Here is a 27696-nt window from a genome sequence, read left to right on the forward strand (position 1 = left end):
TCCTGGAGACATTTTTAAGCTGTATGGATATTAATTTCTCGAAAATGGTATTAATTGCGCTTAACACAGATATTGGTCTGTAACTATTTGGATTGTTCGGATCTCCAGTCTTATAAACTGGAACAACTCGTGCAATTTTAAGTACATTTGGATAAGAACCGGAGTTAATTGCATGATTGATTATATGATGAAGGGGAACCGACAGAATGTCAATGTTTTGCTTCACTACTTTCGCTTGTATTGCGTCATAACCGACAGCTTTATTCTCCGATAGCTGGTTTACGATATTTATTATATCTCCCTGCGTTACTGTATTAATATTGAAAACATTATTGGTCATTGGAAAATCTTCAGCTTCGTCTGCGATAGGTCCGTTGCTAACAATTAAAGAATTCCTTGAATCTACCGCAAAGCTCTCCGTGGATTGTACCTGCGCATACCCTCTTATTCTTCTGCGAACACTCACTCGCCTGCCCATCCTCAATTCGTCGGGCTTTAAGGGCTGTTGTTAATTAGGAGTTTTCTCTTTTACACTCAGTTCGGTAACCTTGCAATTGCACCCCCGAGACGTCCCTCTCCGCTCCAAACTTCCCGGAAGCCTCCTTTGAGGTCGCCCGGCACCCACCGGAGCCCAGCATTGCTTCATATTCTTAAGCTGTCCATGGTACCCATCATCGCTGACGACAGTTCACATGGGTGCGCATTCGCCAAATACTATGTATTCGTTATTTATGCTCCCTCAGCGAGCAACGTCTTTTCCTGCAGGCCGCTTACACGTGGTAGAGGTGCCCCTGACCTACCCTCTGACTCTCCGATCACACCCCTACAGCTACACACCAGCAGGCACCTCCAATTGCCGAACTTGCCGATGGAAAATGACACCCAGACGCGCACTGCCCATGCAACGGCTTCTGAGCCTCCTGCGCGGACTGCGACCAGCCGGCAACTAGATTCCCAGGTCGTCGCTGGTTTTCGCGATGACGAAGCCTACAATTGGCTCGATAACTATAACATAGTCAGTGCGTGCAACCGGCGGAGCTCCTTAATGTTGTTTTCTACATCACCGAAGTGGCTAAGGTGTGCTTTTTGAACTACAAAGATCGCCTCGGAGATTGGAGTGCCTTTTTAGAGGAGCTTCGAAAGATTTTCGGACCATTGGCGAGCCCATTGGAGAGCACCAAGAAGAAACTCTTCGAGCACATCCAGCATGCAGGTGTGGCGTACATATCTTACATTGAGGGTATGCTTGCCTTTTGTCAAAAGCGAACAAAGACATGTCGGAGAATGACATATCCTGAACCTCTTGAAAGGCATCAGCACGTTCGCTTTTAGCGCCCTTCCCGTTCAACATCGGACCAGCGTGCGCGACGTGGTTACTATGTGTCAATGCTTGAATAAGGTTATTCAGCTCGCCTACAGCAAGATTTCCCAGCAGCTCAGTGTCCACCCGTCGCTGACCGGTGCTCTTTACGTACTGTCGTTATGAAAGAACTTCAGGCACTAAAACCTCGGCATTTTCTGGTGATAGGCCATTTTCCTCTGGCCCCGCTTTGCGAGATTTGGGCAAAGAAAAACTTCGCGTCATGAAACCTGTACCCTCTGCAAACTATGCTGCTTCCCAGCCCCTTGCCCAGTCCGCCGAGACCAACCAACTAAAGTCCCTGCCAGTCTTCCCAACCCCTTGTACGCCTGCACACACCAATTTCGCGGCCCTCTCTCGGAGAGTCCCTTAGTCGATCAGCCCGTACCACGCTCCTTAGCGACCACCCTTACCCACTTTTTTGCTGCTGTGGTAGAAGGGGCCCCATTGCTGAATTTTGCGGGCGGGGTTAGCAAGGTGAACGGGCAGGCATTGCACTGGACCGCAACACCTTCCAAACTCCATATGGCTTTCATCAACTGGCATATCATTGATCTTTGACATTTACCTTTCACATTTCAACATTCACCTTTCATATAAGTACGACAGTTTTCGCATATTCGTATTTGATTCGATTTCGATTCGTATTGGAAAGTTTCAATATTCCCATACCTCTTATTATTGGCTTATGCACCAAACATAAACACCAAACACCGAGACTAACTTAATACTGTCACTACAGAGAAACGTTACGCCTGTTTTCGCGTCATTGCTGATCACCAAGCTTTCGATCTCTGCAATTGCTGGTCCGCGGCATGTCTTTTGCATGACTACCTTCTAAAAATGTATTGTGTGTGTACTGTAAAACACAGCCTTCCAGCAAATCTTTAGGCACAAGCAGCCTGACACAGGAAGGTCTGTTCCTAGAGATATTTTGCTACATCCCATTGTTAAAGATGTTTCTAGAACCGATAAGGGCAGAAGGTCAGCTCTGGAGCCGGCAATACATAATCTCCCACGTTAGACGCCGTTAACTGCAACTTCATCGTGTTCGTTCTTATCGAATTAGCATTCTTAAGGGCATAAATGTGGGCTCTTTGGTTCAGTTCAACTTATATAATTATCTGACTTACCAAACACAAAAAACCGAGATGCAGGGAACGAGTAGTACCGCCATGGTGACTGCGACTGCAGCTGGCGCACATAAGCTCCCGGCGGACGATCAATCTTCAGAAAAGGCGGATTCTAGCATTCGGGAAAACACAATGGACTGCAACAAGCCTAGCGCCTTCTTTATTTCGCAGCCCGGTTTCTGAAAACAACTGTTCAGCGCTCGATGCCAAAGAGTGCAGCAGACGTTCGACCAAGCTATGCCCAAAAAACGCCACGGGAGCGCCAGGTGAGACTATCGGCTTTTGTCTTAATCCCCGCCCTACAAAACTTCCACAATTGTACCAGAAAAACCTTTACCGACCACCACGCGCCCTGCGTCACCCTGAAATTACCCCGCGAATACTGTAGGCTAGCAAGTAAAAAGAAAGCAACTTTAGCCGAACAGGTCGTGACCAATTCAAGCAGTGCAAACCTCATTGTCGGCAACACTTTCGATGTCACGAATATACGGATATTTTCACTAAATTATCTTCCTTTGAGTTCGGCACAGATAGAAATCGCATCCTTCCCTGCATCAAGCACTTTTCTTGCTCAGCGCGGTGAGTCGTACCTGTTATGGAACACTGTGAATTACAACTACTGAGCAATTGCCCTAAATAACAGTTTTCTCTGAACCCATAAGAGTGCACGCCCAATTTCATAGAAAGTCGATCTCTATTTTGGTGGGATGTGAAGGACCTCGTGTGCTTTTGACAATCGTTTGCACGGACTCCACACACGCTTTCGACCGTATCGCGGATTCATGCAGGGGTGCGCATTGTGTGGGAATATTGGACACAGGTGACGTACCTGACTGACACCGGAAACATCTCTGTGAGCTCAGCATCCCGAACGCGACTCAACACCGGAAGACGTATGTACCCCGAAGTAGGATCTAGACTGGCGTCGCCATCCAATGGCAAACAAGAAGCGTCATAAAAAATCCACAAGCCGACGCCAGCCCTGTATGTCAGGCATGCCTTTGTTTACATCACGCCATCTCGCAAACAGCAGCCCTAAAAGCAGCTGCCAGAGCTTCACACGCCTCATAACTAGCAATAGCAAGCACCCCTTCGCAGCAACATTGAAGAGCGCGTCAAGTAAACTGTTGTTCCGTTGCCGCTTTGCAAGCCGTACGTCCCCAAGATTTTTCCGCTTAGGGAGCAGTTTTGCGGAATGGGTATCCCATTCCAATTCCATTCTGAGTAATCACAACTTCTCGCGATTCCACTCCTTTCAATTCCTCGTAATGACAGAAGTTAGCCAATCCCAATCCTGGAATGAACGGGCAGTTCAATTCCATTCCCTAATTCCTCGACGTGAACACTGCCTTGGGTTCTCTTTCGAGTTACGGAGGAACGCAACATGAATCTGACGTCAACACACATGTTGAAAACTGCAAAAGTGCAAAATGTGTCACATTACAGACGTTTGGAGGCGGTAGACGGATGGTTGCATATCTCGTGTAGAATAACCTCTCTTCTAATTCAAAAATTTACCGTCCCTTCGTAATTAAACTAGAGAACCGCGAAAGCTAAAAGTGCGTCCAACGTTCGCTGAACGTGCATCCGACAGATAGTCAAACCTTCATACACCGAAATCGCGAGCGAAGAACGAACGCAAACGACGATTCCTCACGCACTAAGTAAACGCACCTATGAACGATCTAACTGTGCACTGTTATGTGGTCAATAAAATAAATGTATACTATTGAACGCCTACATGACCCGCGTATGTGTTATCCTTAAAACCGTTCTGTTTTCGCCAGTTTCAAACACCCGTTTTGACAAAATTGAAACCCGGTTTCAGGGAGAAAAACAGAAAGAATATTTCCGGTCCCCGGTGTCACGCACCCAACGTGTCTTAAGAGATTATATCAAAGCTTTTCGGTCGAGCAACTGGGCTTTTAGGAAATGTATTACTTTTGACAGAACGCCATTGATCCAACTAAGAAAGCTTTCGCTGTAAAAGGGCGCATTGTCACACTGCCCTTTTTGCATAATAGGCAGTGGAACTCCACTAATTACAGTATTCGAACGTTAGCATGTTTTAACCGTTTGTTCTTGCGCCACACGAGATGAGCCAGCTCTTACGTTGATGTCGGCTTTTTCCGTTTCATTGCAGTGTGCTACCTTCATATCTGCTTTGCGTACCGTAATACCACCGCCGTTTGGCTAGCTCACAGGCATGTCGCGAGGAGCCTGCTCACATTCACATGTACACGAAATCGAAATGCTTACTTAATCATTTCAAGGGAATTTAAAACTTTGAGCAGTAATGCTACTTTACGAACGCGTAATAAGGGGGGGCTGCGTCACGGAACACCACTAATACTTTTGCATTCACTGTAAGATTGTCGCCACCGCTTCCACTTTGACCTCCATTTCACTTCTTTGTTGCCCTGGCACTACCTCAGCCCAATCCGTTAAATACATGACATTGTTTATGACCCCGTCTTTTAAAGTGAAAGACCTATATCGTGAAGGGAGCCCTGGCAAAATAAAAAAAGTACAGTCAGGTAGTCGGTTTCCATGAACAAGCAAACTATATGCATAAGGATTTGAGCAAAAGTTTCATATGAGGCCTTCCTGCGGAATTGTGGCGATGCTCTAACGTTCAAGTCGACGACAAACGCTTCATTAATTACGTACGTTTGCAGCCAGGCGCAACGGCCACGTGTACAGAGCCACCGCAGCCAAACCACGAACAGGTGTGGCGCAATTAGATGAAAGGCCGCAGATTAGGATCGAAGCAAATCACGGTGTCGCACTGCTGAGAGCTGTCAAAACCATCTCAAACAGGGCACTGCTGGAGCCGGAACTATTAGAAACAAAATCCCTTTGGCAGCTCTGTCTTCTGCATTGTCGTACATAATTTCTAATGTAATCGTATATCCCAGATTCTCAATAACTCAGCAGAGCGTCCAAAGCTCGCTATCCGAAGCTCGCAAATAAGGCTTGTGGCTGCTGCTGGGCGCGCATGGCCCTCACGCACACTTTTCTTCTTGGTGCCTCAGTTTTGGTTTGCTGGATCCCAGCGGCGCCACTGCGGCAAGCGGACAGACGGTTGACAGGTTGGTGCCGTACCACCGGAAGATGCCTACCTTGTCGGTTTGCAAGGTACAATGCTATTCACTGCGCGCCGAATACGGAGCGTGGGAGGAGAACGCCAAGTAGACTCACTGCTTCATGTTTTATGCGCGAATGCGTTATATTGTTAGCTCCAAGATTTCGCAATATATTCTTGCGGTAAGAAACACCACGGCTTCATATGCTCGCCGTTCGTCTTGTCCACCCCCTGCTTCTGGATGCTATTACCCCGTTTGCGAATGTGGTAGCGTAACCGGTGATGCCGTCAGTTGGTCCTGAGTCGGGGCAAACAGTGGCGCCGAGTAGGGCGAAGGAAGCAACTTTATGTACGGAAATTTACATGGTGTTTTACTGGGTGAACAGGATTCAGCGCTCCGGCGTGCGGTAGAATAAATAACCAGGTTGGGTCCGCCCCCTTCCACCCTTTCTCACGCTGTTTTCTTGAACGCACCAATCACAAAAATCCGTTGCACGGAAATTGACGCCCACACACTCACAGAAAGAAGTCACTTGCCCTCTCGCACACGTGAGCGTCAGGTTGGCTCGGTGGTGCTATCTTCCTAAGCTGGAAGCCATTAGGACAACTTAAAGGGAAGGTGAAGCGGTTTTAGAATTAAAAGAAAAGTTGACTAGCAGCAGGTACACACTGAATAGTTCCCGTGTACGAAATATTTTCGCAATACATGCAATAGAAGCGGCGCAATGAGCAAACAAAAGTGGCCCGATGCCCCGCCCCCATCTCGCCGCGCGATGCCGGAAGACCGAAGAGCGCGGGGGAAAACCGGCTGAAAAACGTCATACCTGGACTTCCGGCCGGATCGGCGGCCTCGGCCATGCTCTTTTCGCCGTGTTTCCTTGTGAATGATACTTGTTGTTGTTGTGTTTGATAGCACTCATTTGTACAATTTTCGTGTTCAAAAAGTACGCACGAACGGCAAACGAGGCATACGTTATCATGCCGTATTCCTAAGCAGAATAATGCCGCGCCGGGACGCTTGATAACATACGGAAGCGACAGCCGAGGTGGCTGTGCTTGATGACAGAGAATATACTACACTATGTTAAATACTTTGTAAACCGCTCCAATGCGTTTTTTATTGTGATGCGACGGACGTGAATGTTCACATTAGATTTTAGATTTAGGAAGGATGGGGAATACTGCTGTACTTTGGCCTGGGATGTTTCGTTCCATTCCAGAAACCAAGTCACATTTGTTCAGGAAATACTTGTTTCGTTAAATGCGTCGGTTTTCTTTCCCAAGGGCTCAGGACAGTGTTCAAAAAAACAATTTTTGGCGAAACTAAAACAAGGGGCCAATCCTGATAGAAGTTCTTTCCCGGCTAAGAGGTAAACAGTATTCCTACAAAGTAAAAAACCAAGACCACCACATTACTTATTTTGCAAGTATACATGCCACGATCAGGTAATATTTGTCTGGAATGAAAAAAAACACCGCTCTCAACCACCACCGTGCCATAATTTGTGTTGACTGCGGGGGCCTAATTTTTTGCCCAAGATTCCGCGTGGCTGCATATTATAACCTGGCAAGCACTTGTTGTCACTGAACCTCAAGTGTGCTCCAGTGATAGTCGGTGATATATATAATGATGATACTAAAAAAATTAGGTGCGAAGAGTAAATATACGGCCTCTGTCCGACTAGCGCGGTAAATGCTTAAATCTAGAAATGCTGAAACAGGCCAACGATTCATTATCACAAACGTTTGGTGATTGTTAGCTAAAGTAACGTAACTACAACGTAACTGCCTTGTCCGACTGGTCTGTTAATTATAACGAGGTGGCCGTAATATTGTAGTAGAATGCGCAACGCACAAGCGAAAATCAAGCCCTAGTACAGCCAATAATGCTGAGCAGGCACTAGTATGCTGCAGTGTTTTCAGAATAAATGCATGTGAAGCAGTAAGACGCCACTCATCGAAGTGCAGCTAGCAATCGCGGAGGCACCGTAGCGCCGCTGCCGAAATGGCGCGCGCGCGTGAGTCTGTGTACGGGGATGAGTAACGGGGCTGGGGTGGGCGACAACGAACAAAGAAAATGCGGAAGCAGAGTCTGCTTGTTGGTTTATGCGTGTACCGGCAAGATGTCTCTCGCATATACGTCTACAGCGCATGAACGCTATTTTTTCGCGCAGTGCACGTACGTGCTTTTCGCGGGTAGATTGTTTATAAAACGCCCATTAATCTTCGGCATAAATGGTTTTGTGTATAATAAGAAACAGTTAAGGCAGTACCTAATATTAACATAAGGTATAAAATCCCCGTATGCTGGTTGCCTAATTCAAAAATATTTTGATTGAACCCACTAGTCGACGTCACAGTCACTGCTTTGGGGTTCTCTGTCGTGTAAAGCGAATTTAAGCTCCAAGATAATTGAACCAACAGCACGGGAAATATATAAAACAAACTTCCAGTCATGTGCGAAAATTAAACTGCAAGCTAAATTGCCGCAAATGCAGCCGCGCGATCGTTCGCAATGCTTCCGACAACCCGCGCGGCCGAAGGGTGTCCTCCTTTGACGTCATGACGGGCGCAACCAATGAGGGGCGTCAAAAGACGAAAAGCGCGCGCCTTTCAAACGGGGCCGCGCTTTTTGCAAGATAAATGCCACTTGGACTCATGTATACGATAAATTTCAATGTGATAATCGGAATCAGCGCGCAGGAAACTATATAACTGTTAATCTAACTCAATTTTTTTGGAAAGTGCTTCAGCTTCCCTTTAAGGCTGAAGCGACAGGAGGACGCCTAGGCCGCTTCGGTAATCCGGCGTCGGGCGCTCGTTAAACAGCGGCGTTTCGGACACGCCACAAATGGTTCCAACGATGCCTGACTCGCCGCCGAAGAAGACGGGACCACGTAGCCTGCCGCCAAACGGCCGGCGCCGCGCCACGCCTTTGTCATCTCCTCCGTTCGATGCCCTCGGTCATTGTGGCTGCCCTCGCCGCCGGGTGCTTGGGTGACCGTGAATTGGCCGTGTGGCGGTCGTGTGTGTGCTCCGACTTCTCCGAGCCAGATGGAAAAACTTTGAGCGCAGGAAGTGTTCCCGTGGGAACGCGCGGCAGCATCCCAAAGGACACATGTTTCCTTTTTGCCTCGGGGCGTGCCCAGCTTCCCTTCGCTTGACGCGTTCTTGGTGGGTGCGCGGATTCCCGCGTCGTCCACCGCCGCTTGAACCCGGCCCTTCTAACCCTTCTCCCCGCCGCTCCTCGGACATAGGAGGTGGAGGAGATGAAGAGGAGCGAACGGGAAGGACCGTGGTCGGACTTGGGGCGGCCGTCTTTCTATTCGGACGCAGCTGTAAAAGCAATCCGAAAGCGTGTCCGCACGCTGCCAGCGTTGCCTTACCTGGTCTACACCTCGAGCCCGTCGAGCCACCGGTTCTGCCCGGCCTCCCCTTCCTGACTGCGGCCTACAGCTCGAGATCACCGAACTACCCGACCGGTACTGCCTTCCGTTTCTGCCCTCGGATTCACTGCGAGACCTTTCGAGCCGCCGGCCCCGCACTGCCTCCATCGCCTGGCCCGAGACCCACTTGGCCCGTCGGCATGCCGTCGACGTTTGACCACCCCTGCAACACGAACGATTCCGCCCAACCTGGTGAGGAAGTCGGCACCACTGAGGCACCCCATTAAACTAATTGTTAATGTTCTTCTCCCGCCTCGGTGTGTCTCATTTCCTCCAAGCTCTGCGTGGATCCACCTTAATAGAAGCTTGTGACAGACCAATTAACGAGCGTCACACATGGTGGCAGCGGTGAGATACAAGTCAGATAAAATGTCACATTTCACCCTCACGCTAGGAGGAAACGAAATACCATGGCCAAGGCTACTATGACCCAAGCGAACGCGACAGGCGCAAGTGTTATGGCAAGTGTTATGTCCTTCACGGGAGATGGACACGGGGTCAAGATCCTTAACTTTTTGCAAGTCCTGGAGGCAGTGGGGGGTCTGGGCGGGTCGTCTGACGCGAAGTTGGTAGGAATTGCACGCTGTAAAATGGTCGGGACAGCATATGATTTTGCAAGACATAATGAGGCCGCGGCCGCGGCTATAACTTACGCTGAGTTCAAGGAACGGGCAAAAAATTGGTTCGACACTGAGCCCGAGTGCGAACAAATGCGCAAATGTATGTGCGCCAGTCAAAAAGACATTGAGAACGTGCAATCGCTCGCGGCGAGGCTCCGAGCGTGGGGAAACGCGGCTATGGGTGGACGTGGTGACGTGGAGCCCGAATCGAATCGCAATATCCCCAGAGCAATACCGAACCCAATTCCTGAACGGGCTAAGCGAACCGATTTTGAGGTTCACGCTCTCCCGAGACCCCAAGACATTGAATGAGGTGGTCTACCAACACCGACTAGATTTCAAGGCCGTAGGGCTGCTGTGGTGATGTCAGAGGGTGGGGGCCCATTTACGCCGGCGAATGCGGCGGAAAGCCAGTGTTGCAACACGTTTTAGCAGAACCAACGCTCCCACGTTCGCAGTTGCTGCGGCTAAATTAGACCGAATAAAGGATTTGTGGAAAAAATCTTACTGAGCATCCTAGGATTGATCCACGGCGTAACAAAGTACTGCATCCGGCTTGTGAAAGTTTTGATGTTCTAGCTTTACCGCCACGGCGATGGAGAGAATCAGACGATTGATTTCAACATCTTGATCATCAAGTACGATTTATTCCGGGGAGAAAACCACACCCATTCTAGTTTTTGCTCAGTGTTTCAAGCTTCCTTTTCTTCTATTTTTCACTGGCGTCACGAATGTCATCATTCATTCTGGAGCAGAAGTTTTTCAGCAAAATGTTCGAACTGCACCACAAAATTTACTTAAGGACAATCTCCTTCGTGTGTCCAGCATCACATCCATCGAAATCAGATGGGTCATCCTCAGTGACTAGATCCACAGTGAGATCTGTCGCCACTTGACGCTGATTGGGAATGATTAAGAAGTCGTCTCGTCTTGACAATTCCTCAACAATTGCGTAGCTGTGTGCAACGGCGTTGACAGCAAATATTGACGGATGTACGAGTCCTCCTCGGCCAAGCTCCTTCACAAGGCCGTAGTTGGGATCCTTCACGGAGACAGTGACTTCCTTGTCAATGGTTAAGACGTCCCTGCACTTCTCGCATTTCAGCCTTCTCAAGGTGGAGTAAACGGAGTATCCTGCCACGTACACCAATACCGGAATGATGTCCTTCATCTTAGACAAGGTGTCTTTCGTAACAACCACATTGTACTAAGCGCGTGCTGCTCCCTCGTCTCGGTCAAGGTCTTCCCACTGCTCGTCTCTGTGACTCTCGTGCTGGGAAGGTTTACTGACAGTCGGCAGCGTGCTTTGCAAACGCATCTTGTTTTCGCCCTCGTAGATTTGTCGTATGGACACGTGGCACTGCGAGCCTGCGAGTTGCCTGTATTTCCAAAAGCGGTCTTCCAGGCTGTCGGTTTGGATCTTGCCAAACAGGACGTAGAGCATGTTGAGCTCGGTGAGGCAGTACCTAGCAATTTCCACGAGTCCATGACTTGTTTGGTGGAGAGCAGCGTGAGTTTCCTTGGTGATCTTGCCGCTGTCGTACTGCGCAGTTCGATTCTTCCACTCGTCCAGCCAGTCCAAAAAGTTGTATAGGAAGTCCACTTGCGGGTCATCTAGAGAAGACACCGGGCTTTGGAGCTCATCCCTCAGCCTTTTCCCCTTGCATGGTGTCTGGACATTCACAATCCTCCACCACGTCAGCACAATATCAAAGAAAGCCGCGGTTCCCTCAACAAACTGAAGGTTGTGCTTCGATTGAAGGGCTCGCATGGCGGGAGGGAGGGAGTTGTGGAATATCTGCAGCGCAAGTTTTACATTTTGTTTTTCAATGTCCGTCGGAAAGAGCCCTTTCTGAGTCAGCGTGTGAGCATGCCTGAGTAGCTGACCAACGTCAGCGTTTTACACATCTCTGATGGTTTGAAATGATGCCGTCAACATGCGCCGCTCGGTTGTGTGTTCTGAATCCATCTCGGAAAAAAAAGTACCGCTGGTCATTACTTTGCTTTAGCCAGTTGTTTCGGATGCACTTCAAAATATGAACTGGGTCTATCACAGAAAACAATGGCCTTGCAGGATCAGATGGATGCTCACAAACAAAGCGAGTATCCGAAGACGAGCCAGTTGGAGAAGACAGATCAAAATGCTCCATAGCTTTGCTGTTGATTTTGTTGTTGTCGGTTACAACGCATACAACTTTGTAGCCAATCTTCTCCAAACCAAAAATTACTTCTTTCAGCACCTCGTGCAGGACCTTCCCGTCTGCAGAGCCGACAGGCACTATACGGGCTACCTCTTTGAATTTTGACGTGAGGCTCTGAACCATAGAAACAAGAGCGCTATTTGCTGCCTCTGGTGAGTTGTGCGCAATGCCAGTGATGTTTCCGCCTTTGTACTCAAAAAAAGGCTTCATGTGGAATTCGTCCACCATTAGCGAAACAACGCGTTGGTGATCGTCCAGGTACGATATCCTCTTCGCCATGTATCTCAGAAAGGTAGACGGCTGGTGCTCAAGCTGAGGGTTCATTTTGTATGACGAGCATACTGATCGGATGGTTACAGGATGCGGAAGAATGATGTGTCCGGAGCTGCGGATGTACCGGTAAGCGTGAGGCGAAATGGTAAAAAGTAGGCGGGCGAACACCATGACGTCGGGCGAGTAGCGTCTTCGCACCTTTTGCTCGGACAAAAGGTTGAGCTGCTCGATCAAAAACTTGACTCTGTGGACATCGTCCTCTTCGATTTTTGCACACAGCTTGGCAAGCAGCGCACGCACAATTTCTACAGTATCTCCCTTCGAGGTGGTAACTGTCGAAATCAGGTCGCGGTCCCATTTCTCAATAGCCTCAAGGACCTCCATAACTTCTCTCTTCCCTGACGCTACATCGGGAATCGAGAGGTTACCTCCGAGCTTCTGAGTCGGGGCCACGGTGTAGGAAGGAGAGGTGACTCAACGCGGCGGGCGAGCGCGGCGAAACTTGGTTCGGCGCGGACGTATGCGCTCGTAGGTGGCGCTGCTCGAAGGAGGGCCATGTACTGCGGGTTTTCGGTAGCCACGGGCATGGAAACGCGCCTCGTACTGCGCCGTATAGAACGCGCGCTTGGATTTCAATGGCATGAATTTATGATCGCTTCACACGAAAATACCGTTTCGAAAGAACAGATGTTTTTAGGGACGTCTCGGGTTAGTATGTGAATTTTCAGGCCGAAGAGCATGCACGCTATTTGGGACGCGACAGCGACCGTGGCTTCAACACTATTTTGCGAAGACGCAGCCACCTGTGCGACTAATTTAAACAGCAGTATGGGCAAAAAAATGTTGCGGTGCACCAGTGCTATCCACTAGGGTCACGGTGACTAGGGCATACGAGGGCAATTTGAATTTCGCTGAACTCGGGCACACATGAATCACATATCTATTTTAGTTTTGCGTTGTTACTTTTTGCAACATGCTTTTACAATAACTCATGCCTAATAAGCTTGTTCGAACATATACACATGTTTATTGCACTGTTTTACACAAAAATGTCCCCAACAAGAATTATTGAGGAAATCACACACCATCAAGCAGCAAACTCTGTTTAGGACGCTTGTACCCATCAAACACCAAACTCTGTTTAGGGCGCTTCTAACTTTTCCAACTTTTGATTCATAAACACAATAAACCCGCCGCAGTCTTTGCTAACTAATACAAATAAATCGGGACGGAAGCGTGCAGCAAGATACAATACGTGCCTTCCACCACGCATTGCTAATAATGCCTAGAAATTGCAACGTCTTCTTCATTACTTTATAAAATCACAGGTTCCTTTCCCCGTGCGGTGGCACTCATTTACGCAACGATTCTCGCAGGGAATTCGCAAAGTCATAAAAAAAATTCTGATCTCTCTGATATGGGAAGAAAAAACAAGGGGGGATAAGAAGTCGTCAAAAACGAGTAAAAAACACAATGATACTATCACTGATTTGTTACACAAGATACTGGTGATAATCAGTCGCTAAAAAACAAAATAATGAACAATTATGTTGTTTAAGTGCTACAAATATCTCAGCCAATATTTAATACATAAACAAATGTTTTTTTTTTTCTAGCAAGGCTATAAAACCATCGCCTTGCCTAAAATAACGCAGAATCGCGAACAAGAACATCTCTAATAAATAGGTACAAATTGCGTGCTTGCAACAACCCCGTAAACAACGCGCTCCGCCTAAAGCGCTTGCCGAAATTCGTCTTTGTACCGAAACACCCGTATCCCGAAATATCCGTGTCCTGAAACGACCGTGTCCCGAAACGATCGTGTCCCGAAAAGTCTGTGCACCGAAAAGACCGTACCGAAACGCCCCGTATCGAAACGTCCAGTACCGAAAAGACCGGAGCCGCCCTAGCCATAGAGTTTCTTACAAGTAATATTGTAAGAAACTCTATGGCCCTAGCAGCTTTAATGGATTTACGCACCGTCCGCGGCTCGCATGGCCCCGATACTCCTAGCGCCCTCTGGTAGAAAGAAGGCGAACCCGAACAAGTTCTCCATGGAGCTGCTCTGCTGCGCCTCCGAGGCGATCAGTCACCTCTCCTTCCTACACCGTGGTCCAGGCCTTCAAATAATGAAAGACTATGCTCAAATCCTGCTTGATCGTGAAGGAATATTTAATGCTCGGGGTATCCTCGTCAACGATGTGCAGCAGGATAAGGCGTTCGTTCGCTTCTATTGCGTGCCAGAAAGCGGACGAATTGCATCTCACGTAGTCCGCCAGGTCTTTGAGCGACTGAATTCTGTCCTGTTCAACTTCATGTTGGAACGTATCGGCCGATTTCTGAAGAGCTTTTTGCAGTGCGCTCGACTCCAGGCGCAATCGTTTTGCCTCGGGAGCTTCTCGCGCGCTTCGCTGTGAGGTCAGATACTTGGGGCAGTCGGGGAATATCGACGGAATTGCCCCTGGGAGTAGGAGCGCATGCGGCAAGGTGGCAGTGACTGTTCGCCCAGTGGAGTCGTCTGTATACGATGTTTAGGTTGTGATGTCCTCCGGGTGGAAGTGAAGCTCACAGACCTGAAGAAAAACATTGTCTTCGCGTAAGTAACGAAACACGTTTTGTGGGTAGTGCTTTACACCTCTGCTTTAAATTTTAATCGTTAGCAGTAGTGCTGAGCTTGTGCCTAGCAAATAAATATTCGAAAATTGGTAATGCCTCTCAAATACCTGCAGCGCATCTTTCCCTGAATGGAATATGCAAAAAACAAACCGAAGAACTACTCACCCTCGTGTTCTCTGTTGGTAGGAAGTTTTCCCGCGGTATAGCGCGCATCCATTTTTGACGCAACTCTTCATCCTTCGGGAATCAGAATATCTGTACTTTGGAACCGTTCTTGTAGTTCCCGCGACAACGAGGTACACAACACTTGTTCGGCATGACGCACTCACGTGTTCACACACACACACATAGTCAAGGAACAAAGGCTCTATGCACAAATGCGCAACAAAGTCACAGTGTCGCACACGCGCTGATGCAGATATCTACGCTCAGCACGCTGACTTCGTAACTAAACAGTGGCCAAAGCAACGAGGGAACGAACTATGTGGATCGGAACGTAAAACTACCGCAGCAGCAACCACAGCTTGGCGCCGGACGAACAGGCAACTCTTGCACGAACGGACCAGCACCGGGTGACGTCTCCGCGTATAGAAGTAGCCCGCTACATAGTTTAAAAAATTCCTTGCACGAGTGACGTTGTGCACCACTTGTAAACTTTGTTGCAGTTTCTTTACATACGTCAACACGTTGCATAACTTACCCATAACACGTTGTTTTTTTTAATTTGAAAAGTAGTTCGTGACACAAGTTACTGCGCGAGAGATGCTCTTTGAAGCTTCCCCCAAACGGTCGCCCCGCCGGCCGCGCTAATCCGCGGTAATCCGGCGTCAGGAATGCGCTGCGCGGCCGCTCAAAGTCACTCCAGCCAACACCGACTCCAGCCCCGCTGACCCCTTCGCTCTCGGGGTCCGCGGGGCTGGAGTCGGTGTTGGCTGGAGTCGGCTTCGGCCAACTATGAAGAGGGCCTCCACCCCGTGACGTAGGTGCCATTGTGAACACGTGACATACGGCCTCGTATCTAGTCGGTTGGGTCTACACAGCCGTACGAGAGGAGAGGAACGAACGAGCGGTGAATAGCGGTCATGCGCCTGTACGCCGCGTACGAGAAGGTGACAGGGAGACCGAGACGAGCTGCGTGCGCGCCTTTAAACGGTTGAAGAGCTTTTGGAGGCTAGCATCGAACTTCAAAACAAACAAATGCGCGACCGCGACAGCCGAAGGGGGAATGCGCCGTGACGGGGGGCCTGTTACAACTGCGGGAAGTACTGCCACTTTTCGAGGAACTGTAAAGAGAGGGGGTGCGCTCAGGGCCACACCTGAGCAGGGGGAACGCAAACACAAGTGCTTCCGAGACGAGCCAGGGAAACTACTAGGGCCCCCTTCCTCAGATAACCGCGTGGAGGAGGAAAACAAAGGCGGCGCTCAGACTGCCGTTATAAACACTTGTGGGAGGCAAGCCCGATTGTACAATGCGGCTCGATTGAAGCTCTGTTGAAATGCCTAATAGACACTGGTTCCAAGGTAAGCCTTTTAGACATAGCGCTCTCGATGAGGCTATGCCGGACTAGAAGCACAAACGTAGGCGGGTAGAACAGAAAGCGAACATAGTCGGCATCACGGGCGATACCTTAGAAACGCTCGCGTGTTGTGAAGTGTCTGTGTCATTGGGAGACCGCCATGTCATGGCAAAGTTTTTTATTTGCACAGAAAAACCCATGTTGCCGGTAGCGGGCCTTATCGGCCAAACCATTCCCTCAGAGCAGGGAATAGACCTGTTGCAAAGCCAGGGGCCACTAAGCTTAGACGGTGTCGAAATACCCCTTCTAAATTGAGCTGGTCAGGCCGACAGGACCAAAAATCCCGGAGATTGGCTCACGACGGAGAGACCCACAATCCACATAGCAGAGGAAGGCACACTACCGCCGTTAAGCGAGTGCTTGCTGGTAGGCCAGGTCACTTGTGAACCGGCGAATGGGTGCTTGGGCATCGCAGAAACTGACCTAGTAGATGTATCTGGGCTTGCTAGAGCCTACTCCTTAGGTAGATGTTCCGAAGAGAGCCGGCTGCTCGTGCGCATTGTAAACACCACGCTTTAGGAAGTCAAATTACCTCGCAACAAAGCGGGAGGGGTCCTCGTTCCCGCCGTCGTGACCGAACAGCCGGTTGAGGAGGTAGTTTGCAGGCTTATCAGCACGGCAATAAGCAAATCTGTTGGGCAAGTTCGTGCATTATGATTAAAAAATAGAGCGTCACTTGGACAATGACAGTAAAGAAGGACGACGGGACAAGTGCTTGTCCCATCGTCCTTCTTTACCGTCGTTGTCCAAGTCGCGAACTATTTTTTTGAATTATCAGCATGGCAGACCTTTGCAATAAGTTTGATATTTCCCACGTCAGCGAACCCCCGAAATCAGGATCTGATCTCTGAGTTTAGCTCTGCCTTTTTCACGGGAAACAGTCATCGGCCACTGCGAGGTGTTAAAGCACCGGAGTCCTAATGACGCAGCGCCTGTCTATCGTGGGGCATACCGAATTCCTTATGCAAAGAGAAACGATTTGGACAAGCACGTTAACGATTTCTGGACCAGGGGATGATTGAGCACTCTACGCCTCCGTGCGGTGCGCCGGCGCTGCTGGTCTAGAAACCGGACTGGTCATATCGTTTTGTCGTTGTCGACCGCGATTTAAGCCGTGTGACTCGCGTCGACCCGTACCTGCTACCGAACATTTCTGAGACGCCGTCAGAGCTAGGCTCCGCCAAGTTTTTTACAGCCGTGGATATGGCTTCCGGCTATTGGCCGATAGAAATGCACGAGAATGATAGGAAAAAGACCGCTTTCAACCCGCCGTCGGGGCATTACCAGTGGTGACGGATGCCAATGGGTTGAGTTAACAGCGCCGCCGTATGGCAACGCACGGCCGACGTCATCTTCGCAGGACTGTTGGGCAAGGTCTGTCATGTGTATCTCCATGACATTATGGTGCACAGCAGCTCATTTGAGGACCACCTGACCGACCTGCGGATTGTATTCTGGAGAATACAGGCGGCGGGCATTAAACCCAAACGTTCCAAATGCCAATTCCTTAGGCCCGAAGTCAAATACCTCGGACATATTGTTGCGGCAGAAGGCGTGCGTCCCGACCCGGTAACGTACAGTGTGTGCGTGACTTCCGCGAGCCCAAGACAAAGACTGAGGTGCGGCAATTTATGGGTCTTTTGTCCTACTATCAGCCACGGCCAAGACTGGGGCGAAGTAGAGCAGACGGCCTCCTCTTCTATGAAAATGAAGTTGACGGAGGCTCCAGTGTTAAGGTTCCCCGATTTCAGTAGACCATTCACACTCGCTACAGACGCGTCGAAGGTGGCTGTAGGAGCGGTCATGTAACCAGGGCTTGAGGGGAAGGAACATACGATAGCATACTCGAGTCGCCAGTTAAACTCCGCGGAGCAGACGTATGGAGCCACGGATCAGGAATGCCTCCGCGTAGTATGGGCCGTACATTATTCGCGGTGTTTTCTGTACGGGCGGCACTTCCGCATTGTCCCTGACTGCCAGCCCTTAAAATGGCTGATGAGCGCACGCGACCCGAACTCGAGGCTAGCGAGATGGAACCTACTCTTGCAGGAGTACGACTTCGAAGTCATTCACAGGGCAGAGACAGCGAATCAGAACGCCGGTACATTTAGTATGGCAGGTATCCGGGTAGTCGAGGGTTTCGCGCCGGCAGTTGAAGAGACACGTGTAAAGGGGGAACAGGACGACGACCCAGAGCTACAGCTCATACTCAACTCACTTTAGGCCAGCTGTGGTGATACACAGTACATTGTGGATGACAGAGGACTACGCCGGTTCAGAGACAAACCAGACGATACTAAAGGGTGTCTTGTGGTACCGGCCTCCATGAGAGGCGAGCTGTCACGACTTCACCACGATGCTCCGTACGCGGGTCACCAACAGGACCGGCAAGACACGTCAAAGGATTATCAGGGCGCATTTTTAACCCGGGATGCGACGAGGCGTTGTAGAGTACTGTCACAAATGCCTCTCCTGCGCCGTTCACAAAACTCCCAAGAATCAGAAGCGTACTCCTTTACAGGTGTTTGAGAGGCTTAGCACCCCATTTCAGTGCACTGCGATGGACATAGGGGGTCCAACCTCAGCGGGGAGCAAGTACATATTGGTATTCGTGGACCATTTGAGCCGCTATGCGGAATCTTTTCCTTTAGTTGACCATAAAGCAGAAACGGTTGCGAGAGCATTTGTAGAAAGCGTAGTACTGCGACACGGTGTGCCTGAACAGCTGCTGACCGATCAGGGTACAAACTTTGTCTCCCGGGTCATGAAAGATGTTTACGATCTCTTAGGTATAAAGAAGCTACAACCGACCGCGTATCATCCTGAATGTAACGACGCGTCGAAAGGCAGAACCAAACGTTGGTGGGCATGTTGTCTCATTTTGTCACTCATGATCAAGAGATTGGAATCGGTGGCTTCCTTTCGCTATGTTCGCTTACAACACCGCGGCACTGGTCGGCGACTCTGGCTAGTTTCGGTTTCCGAAATTGTGGCGATCCTAGCGGCAGGGTGCTGCGGCGTGGCCCTTCCCTTTCCCTCAGCGTTTCTTTCTTTCCACACCGTGCATGCTTCCGCGCCTCCTCACGCATGCGCAACAGCTCACCGGTGCCAATATTTTTTTTTCTTTCTCTCGGCGCCCGCGGCGGGCCAGTTTGGTGCGGGCGTGAGCGAGCCGGCGTGCGAAGGGTTGCGCGGGTTGCCTCAATGCCTCCACGGGCTGAAAGTTTCGCTGCATTATAAAATATATTCGAATGTATTCTAAATATGGGGCCGCGGAGGAAGGAGCGTCACCAGTCCTGCGCAGCTCTGTGGTGCAGCAACACTGGGCGAAACAGTTCGGCCAAGTTTCTCGTCTTCTCCAAAGATGACAGGTAAGCAAATTAGCTTTGTACAAGTTATAGTAATTTCCAAAAAAGCCGACCGATCGCACTCTTCTGTTTTCAAAATACTTCTCGCATGTAATGGGAAGTTAATGAGACATGTCAGTCGTGTTGGAGTGGAAACTAATGTGTAAATATATCCCATCCTTGCAGGTACAAAAAGTTTTAATAGAAGTAAATGCGCGTTCGGCGCGCACACTCTTGCTCATAAGGTTAAATTGAGGCGGCATTGCCGTTTTATGATTGCCTTAGTAACTGCTTGAACGTCGATTCAGGATTCTTATCAATGTATTTTTTATTGTTGTTTCGTGCAGTGGGTTTGAGTCTTCGTTGGGGCCCCAAGTCGAGGAAGTTTTAAGACTTCATTGGACGTTTCCTATGGTGAATCTCCTCAACCCCTCCAAAGTCATCACGCTGCACCTGCTCACAAAGCAGGCAAGCTCAACTGTACGCGCTTCTTGTCATTGACTTCGTACCTATTACCACGGCGATTGTTGGCGTGGGGGTGGTGTGCCCTGACCAATTTTTCCTGTGCCATCTTGCTCCAAAAACGAATATTTGCGGCAAAACTGCTGCCAAGCATTGCTTCAGCGCTCCGAAAAATCTGGCGAATACCGCGGTGTTCAATGCCACTCGATTTGCACAGTGATCAGTGGAAGGCCAAGCCGAAATACATGCGTTGTCTGCAGCCCCCATTGCAAGTGTTTGGCTCATTAAAAACAAAACAAAAAAACAAAGTAGCATTACCGGCTTTGCTCTTCAATCTAACGTGCGCGCCCGCGCCTTGTCATCTTATCGCGAGTGGCCTTGCTGTTCCATAGTTCTAAGTTAGAAGCGTCATGCCGTATCGGACAGGATGAGATAAGAGGCGCGGTCCAGCACGAGCTAGAGAGTAGCTTGTGACAACATAGCCGATATCTGGAAGTAATGAGCACGGTACATTCGGCTTACAATACAGGAATGGTTTTTTTTTTTTCTGCCCGTCTTCTCACCCCCTCCCCCCCCCCATTTGTGTTGCGATTGTGCTCTGTGCTATACGACGTGGTTGCGCATTATTTTTGTATGCAGATATAATCCAGCAATGAGTGGTCAATAGTGCGGTTATTGTGTTGCAACAGTTTTTTCTCGCTGCATTTTGTTGGTGCGAACATGATTTCTCGGCAGTGTATGCAGGTTAATGTCCGGGTTAACGCTTTATTTCAGAGTTTGCGTTAACTGGCCAAAAAGGCCGGCCTTGAAGCATACCTGTGCGTGCTTTCTTTTATTTTATAGGTTCCCGATTACTGTGTCTCTGAACTGAAACGAATTTCTTGAATGTCTAAGAATATTCCTGTCTCGAGGCGAGCCTAAGAGATAAGTATACATTGAGTGGGACCTGTCAAGTTCTTTTCTTCTCCCGCCGAGGTGTGCGCGAAAAAAAATCTATAGTGACTAAAACTTTCGAAGTTCTGCTTGCGTAATCAATTATTTTGTATTTAAATATGTATCTCGCACGTTTTTTTTCCTATTGTGCAATGTTGTATGCCTAAATTTGCATGTCATAATTTTACTTAGAGTCCAATAGTGTGTTCATAACATGTATGTGCAATATATGAGAGTAGTGCATGTTTTTTCATGACTTCGAATCAAAGATGTCCTGATATGAATTTTGAATAAAAGAAAACCGAAAAGAATGTTTGTGTAACGCTCCAATTATTATCGCCACAAAGACAACAATTCGACACCAGAAAACGGACTATTACCTACATGTTTTCTTCGTTCAATTATTACACGCGTTACTGCACACACATACCAAACGACGGGCGGCGGCCATTCCGAGGCATCGCCGCCGCTCGTCCAACTTTCGCGCCCAACTTTCGGCCTATGAGAAGCGGCCGGCGCGAAAGTTGGGCGATCGTCGGTTGCTGCGGCCGGCGCCCGGCGGCCCAGCCCGGCTGCCGCGGAAAAAATGACGTCAGCAGCGTCCGCAACGTCACCAACCTCCTTTCCCCCCTCTCCACTCGTTGCCATGACGATAAATGCAACGTTTTTCAGACGCCACGTACTACTAGGTGAGGATTTGGCGCTGTTGGCGCGAATTACGCGGGACCACTGTGGATGCTAGAGAGGCCGCCCCGTGACCGCGGTTCATGAGGGCACCAACGAAACCCCATTTTTCCTCCTCCACGGGCGCGATGCAACGACTCCGAGCGTCGACGATGAGATGGCTAAAATCCATTACAACACCATAGAGGACTACCGCGTGGAACTGGCTCGACGCCTCTTCATATCACACCGGCTGGCGCCCGAGGCTCTCATCAAAACAGCAGAAAAGAGAAAGGCGCGCTCTGATCTAAAAGGCCAACCCAGCTGTTTCGAGGTAGGCGACAAAGTTTTCGTGAAGGTAGAATTCCGGACACAAGGACTGACCAAAAGCTCTCGCAAAAATGGAAGGGTCCGTTCCGCGTGGTCGAGAAGCTCTCTGGCGTCACGTGCAGGATCCGTGGGATCAAAACGAAAGATGAGAAAATTGTGAATGTAAAAAAACTCAAAATTTCAGTGTGTGAAACCCGAAATGAGCAACAGCCGGTAACGGTGGCTGACAGAGACAGGCCGCGACCCCGGTCTTCTGAATGCAGTAGCCCAACGGCGAGTCCCTTCGGGGACATGCCGCCCGAAGCTGTAATCGATGAAATTATTAAAAATTCCTTCCAATCGTTCCTTCCAGCCGCGGGAGGCGGCCGTCCTAAGCCATTGAACGATTATGCCTTGCGAAAAGGGGTGCTGCACCGTCCCCGCCCGAATACGCGATGCTGGGTGATGCTTCTGGGGCAAAATTGCGAGCTTCCTCAATCCGTATTTTGTTTATTTTTTGTGCTTGTACAGAGGAAGTTTGCGCGACGATCACTAGGGTCAAGTTTATAGAGGCGACAACGCGCCTTGCCTCTTCCCGTGTGTCCTTATTGCCCACAGCAAACTGTGCCGTGCTCCAAGACTGGACTTTGCGGTTCGCCTAATGTGTATGCCTAGACGGGTGCAATTCATGACTTTTGCAGTGGCAAAACTCTTCTCCTATAGCAGGCGGATGTGATGGTCATGCGTGAGTCCCGACTTCTCCGAGCAAGTTGGAAAAACTTTGGCCGCAGGAAGTTTTCCCGTGGGAACGCGCGGCAGCATCGCAAAGGACACATGTTTCCTTTTTGTCTCGGGCTGAACCAAGCTTCCCTTCGCTTTAGAGCTGTGCACGGGCCAAAAATTTGGGCCCGAGCCCAGCCCGGGCCCGGTGCTTATCGCCGTTGGCCCGGCCCGACCCGATGAAGAAGGCCGACGGGCCGGCCCGGGCCGGCCAAGAGACCTTAAATTTATGGCCCCGCCCCGGCCCGGCCCGGCCCGGCTGCGTGTTTCCAACCCAAATACCGTAGGGGCGCGCCCCAGATTGGAGCACGTTTGGAAGCGAATACTACCTCAAGGCGGTAAAATGCAACGCAGGGGAAATAATAAAAAGCAAACCAAAATTAAACGGGCGAAACAAGACCAATTAAACAAAACAAGTCCTGATCCGTCCTTTTACCGCGTCAGCAACAAGACGTTTCTTTGATATTATAGAAAACCTTAGTATTGCTTCACTATGCTGGACCAGCCCGGGCCGCCAGGACGGCCTGGCCCGTCCGAAGCATTTATATTTCGGCCAGAGTTTGGCCTGGGCCCGCGTGAAAAGTAAATCGGGTGGCCCGAGCAAGTGCAACACCTCTACTTCGCTTGACGCGTCCTTGGCGGGTGCGCGGAAAGTCACGTCGTCACCGGCGCTTGTAGCAGGCCCTTCTCGCCCTTCTCTCCGCCGCTGCTCGGATGTAGGAGGAGAAGGAGACGAACAGGAACGAGCGGGGAGGATCGTGGATGGACTTGGTGCGACCGTCTTGCTATTCGGATGCAGCTGTAGGAGCAACCCGGAAGCGTGCCCGCACGCTGCCAGCGTTTCCTGACCTGCTCTACACCTCTAGCCCGTCGAGCTACCGGTCCTGCCCGGCCTCCCCTTCCTTACCGCGGCCTACAGCTCGAGCTCACCGAACTACCCGTCCGGTACTGCCTCCCGTTTATTCCCTCGGATTCACCACCCAGACCTTTTGAGCCACCGGCATCGCACTGACTTCATCGCCTGGCCCCGAGACTCACTGGGCCCGTCGGCGTGCCGTCGACACTTGACCACCCCTGCAACCCGAATAATTCCGCCCAACCTCTGACGAAGTCGGCACCATTGAGGCACTCCATTAAACTAATTGTTGATGTTTTAATGTTTAATGTGTCTCATTTACTCCAAGCACTCGCCGCGGTGGCTCAGTGGCTAAGGCGTTGCGCTGCTGAGCACGAGGTCGCGGGTTCGATTCCCGGCCGCGGCGGCCGCTTTTCTGATGGAGGCGAAAAGCAAAAACGCCCATGTGTACGAGATTTCGGCGCACGTTAAATATCCCCAGGCGGTCAAAATTAATCCGGAGCCCTCCACTACGGCGCGCCTCGTCGCCTGCGTTGCGTCGGCGCGTTAAACCCTACAATGAAATCAATCATCAAATAATTTACTCCAAGCTCTGCGTGGACCCTCCTTAATACAAGTTTGTTACTAACCAGTTAACCACCGTCACAGCCGAAGTAGGCTTGTATCCAGCAACAGTGTCAGCCCCGGCCGCGTCATTGTGCTCAGAGCCTGGTCGCTTCCCGTCGATGGGGGAGGGGCGGGGACCGGATGATGGAAGGCTTGGGTTGGCGAATCCGATAATATTGAAGACGATGTTCGCAACAATACGTCCATCCTAACACCACCTGCTGGCGTGGGCACACGGCGCGGGCCAACGAGAAGGGCGTCTACCATCGGCGCCACGGACAGGTGTACGAAGAAAACTATGCCTCAGAAAGGCCGCCAACACACGAAGAGCCTGCCTAACGGCGCCAGGGACCAGACGTCACGATTGACGCAGAACAAACAAAAACACGTGTTCATTTGTTGTAGGCATTTAATCGTGGCCAGCCAGGGGTACGCGGAATGGAAGAACTTCGCCCCAGCGACTCATGAGTGTTGCATCAGCAATCGCCACTGCAACCGGCAACGCGAGAGTAAATCGTGTGGAAACCACAGGTGGAGCTAGATCTACTCACATGATATCAAGTTATTCTCTCATAGGCCAATTAGTGTAGGTCCAGGGACCTCACTTTTTTTCAGGTACGAACGGAACAATAAAAATAAGCTTGCACACTGTGAGCAGGCATAAAGTGGGTGAAAAGGAGAATCCAGTCAATCTGACGCAAGGAATCAGTTTCATGGAGTATGTGCTTCAGTTAAGTAAAATTCCGTAGGCAGCTAGAAGAATATAGCGAGCCGGCTACTTAATAGGTCTTAAAAAGGAAGCATTGACGACCGAAACGAGAACGCATACCGAGCATCTCGGGTAACCAAATCCCCGCAGCCTACGGCAGCGCGTAGGAAAGTTAACTTCGACCGACCCAAGCGCGCGAAGCGTGCATTACTTTACCAGAGGCGAAAAGCAAAAACGCCCGTGTGTACGAGATTTCGGCGCGCGATAAAGATCCCCAGGTGGTCAAAATTAATCCGGAGCCCTCCACTACGGCGCGCCTCATCGCCTGCGTTGCGTCGGCGCGTTAAACCCCACAATCAATCAATTACTTTACCAGAGACGACAGTGTACAGACTCCGCAAGAGGCAGTTGCTACAAGTTGCTTCGAGTGGAAAAGCTTAACCCATAATTATTCACTAATCTACGGTTGCATTTTAAAAGCTTCTTCACACTCTGAAGTATAGAGTGCTTTTCCGGGTTTTTTTCTCAGAACCCAGCACATCTTTTTTTCCATCCTTTATAGCGCTCTGCGCTGTACAAAAACGTGTTTTATTGCTCGCAGTAGTCCTCACGTATGCGGATAAAAGGGATCGCAAAAAGAAAGGGGTTTTGGAACAAGTGTGAAGCTAGAACAACAAAAAATGTTCGAAGTTAGGGGTTTTTGGAGCACCATTTTTTTCATGGGCTCGCTATATTCTTGTAGCTGCCTACGGAATTTTACTACAACGGTGTCAAAGCCCTGATTCCTCATCTGAAGCACATACTCCATGAAACTGATTCCTTGCGTCAGATTGACTGGATTCTCCTTTTCACCCACTTTATGCCTGCTCACAGTGTGCAAGCTTATTTTTATTGTTCCGTTCGTACCTGAAAAAAAGTGAGGTCCCTGGACCTACACTAATTGGCCTATGAGAGAATAACTTGATATCATGTGAGTAGATCTAGCTCCACCTGTGGTTTCCACACGATTTACTCTCGCGTTGCCGGTTGCAGTGGCGATTGCTGATGCAACACTCATGAGTCGCTGGGGCGAAGTTCTTCCATTCCGCGTACCCCTGGCTGGCCACGATTAAATGCCTACAACAAATGAACACGTGTTTTTGTTTGTTCTGCGTCAATCGTGACGTCTGGTCCCTGGCGCCGTTAGGCAGGCTCTTCGTGTGTTGGCGGCCTTTCTGAGGCATAGTTTTCTTCGTACACCTGTCCGTGGCGCCGATGGTAGACGCCCTTCTCGTTGGCCCGCGCCGTGTGCCCACGCCAGCAGGTGGTGTTAGGATGGACGTATTGTTGCGAACATCGTCTTCAATATTATCGGATTCGCCAACCCAAGCCTTCCATCATCCGGTCCCCGCCCCTCCCCCATCGACGGGAAGCGACCAGGCTCTGAGCACAATGACGCGGCCGGGGCTGACACTGTTGCTGGATACAAGCCTACTTCGGCTGTGACGGTGGTTAACTGGTTAGTAACAAACTTGTATTAAGGAGGGTCCACGCAGAGCTTGGAGTAAATTATTTGATGATTGATTTCATTGTAGGGTTTAACGCGCCGACGCAACGCAGGCGACGAGGCGCGCCGTAGTGGAGGGCTCCGGATTAATTTTGACCGCCTGGGGATATTTAACGTGCGCCGAAATCTCGTACACATGGGCGTTTTTGCTTTTCGCCTCCATCAGAAAAGCGGCCGCCGCGGCCGGGAATCGAACCCGCGACCTCGTGCTCAGCAGCGCAACGCCTTAGCCACTGAGCCACCGCGGCGAGTGCTTGGAGTAAATGAGACACATTAAACATTAAAACATCAACAATTAGTTTAATGGAGTGCCTCAATGGTGCCGACTTCGTCAGAGGTTGGGCGGAATTATTCGGGTTGCAGGGGTGGTCAAGTGTCGACGGCACGCCGACGGGCCCAGTGAGTCTCGGGGCCAGGCGATGAAGTCAGTGCGATGCCGGTGGCTCAAAAGGTCTGGGTGGTGAATCCGAGGGAATAAACGGGAGGCAGTACCGGACGGGTAGTTCGGTGAGCTCGAGCTGTAGGCCGCGGTAAGGAAGGGGAGGCCGGGCAGGACCGGTAGCTCGACGGGCTAGAGGTGTAGAGCAGGTCAGGAAACGCTGGCAGCGTGCGGGCACGCTTCCGGGTTGCTCCTACAGCTGCATCCGAATAGCAAGACGGTCGCACCAAGTCCATCCACGATCCTCCCCGCTCGTTCCTGTTCGTCTCCTTCTCCTCCTACGTCCGAGCAGCGGCGGAGAGAAGGGCGAGAAGGGCCTGCTACAAGCGCCGGTGACGACGTGACTTTTAAAGATACTTGCAAATTCGAAAAGCTAGTTTCCGACCTCTACCAGAAAATGGGCTGTCTGGTTAAATGTGTGAAAAACTTTTGAGTGGTCAGGCTACGATACGCGATGAACTCTCGGAAATGAAAACGCGTCTTATCGACACTGAACGAGAATTTCGTGATTACGGCTCGCAAATCTAGTCTATAAATAAGATCTTACAGGAACTTACCTTGAAGGCACCTGCCGTTACATCTCTCGAAACTTCGACTGCTTCTCTGCAGACCATGATGGCACGGTAGAACAGCAAGCTAGTAGACTTGGAGGACCGCAGCCGACGGTCTAACCTTGTTGTATAAGGCATCGCGGAAACAGCTTGTGAAGAGGAAGAGTCACTGAAAACAAAGGTC

At 50.1% G+C, this 27696-nt stretch overlaps 1 protein-coding gene and 1 pseudogene across 1 annotated transcript in view; one reads left to right on the forward strand and one right to left on the reverse strand.

Annotated features, from left to right (window-relative positions):
• Positions 1-2668: 2668 nt before the first annotated feature.
• The window catches only part of LOC144154764 (uncharacterized), a 52203-nt gene continuing 27175 nt past the window's right edge, over positions 2669-27696 (forward strand). The window contains exon 1 of the mRNA XM_077685876.1: positions 2669-2759. Coding sequence (XP_077542002.1) covers positions 2731-2759 — 29 coding nt within the window. The 5' untranslated portion in view covers positions 2669-2730. The remainder of the gene's footprint in view (positions 2760-27696) is intronic.
• LOC144154765 (uncharacterized) lies at positions 10354-11968 on the reverse strand (annotated as a pseudogene).

Source organism: Haemaphysalis longicornis, unplaced genomic scaffold (assembly GCF_048455015.1).
Source record: "Haemaphysalis longicornis isolate Haplotype H1 unplaced genomic scaffold, Haemaphysalis longicornis Haplotype H1 scaffold_90, whole genome shotgun sequence".
NCBI classification, from domain to species: Eukaryota; Metazoa; Arthropoda; class Arachnida; order Ixodida; family Ixodidae; genus Haemaphysalis; species Haemaphysalis longicornis.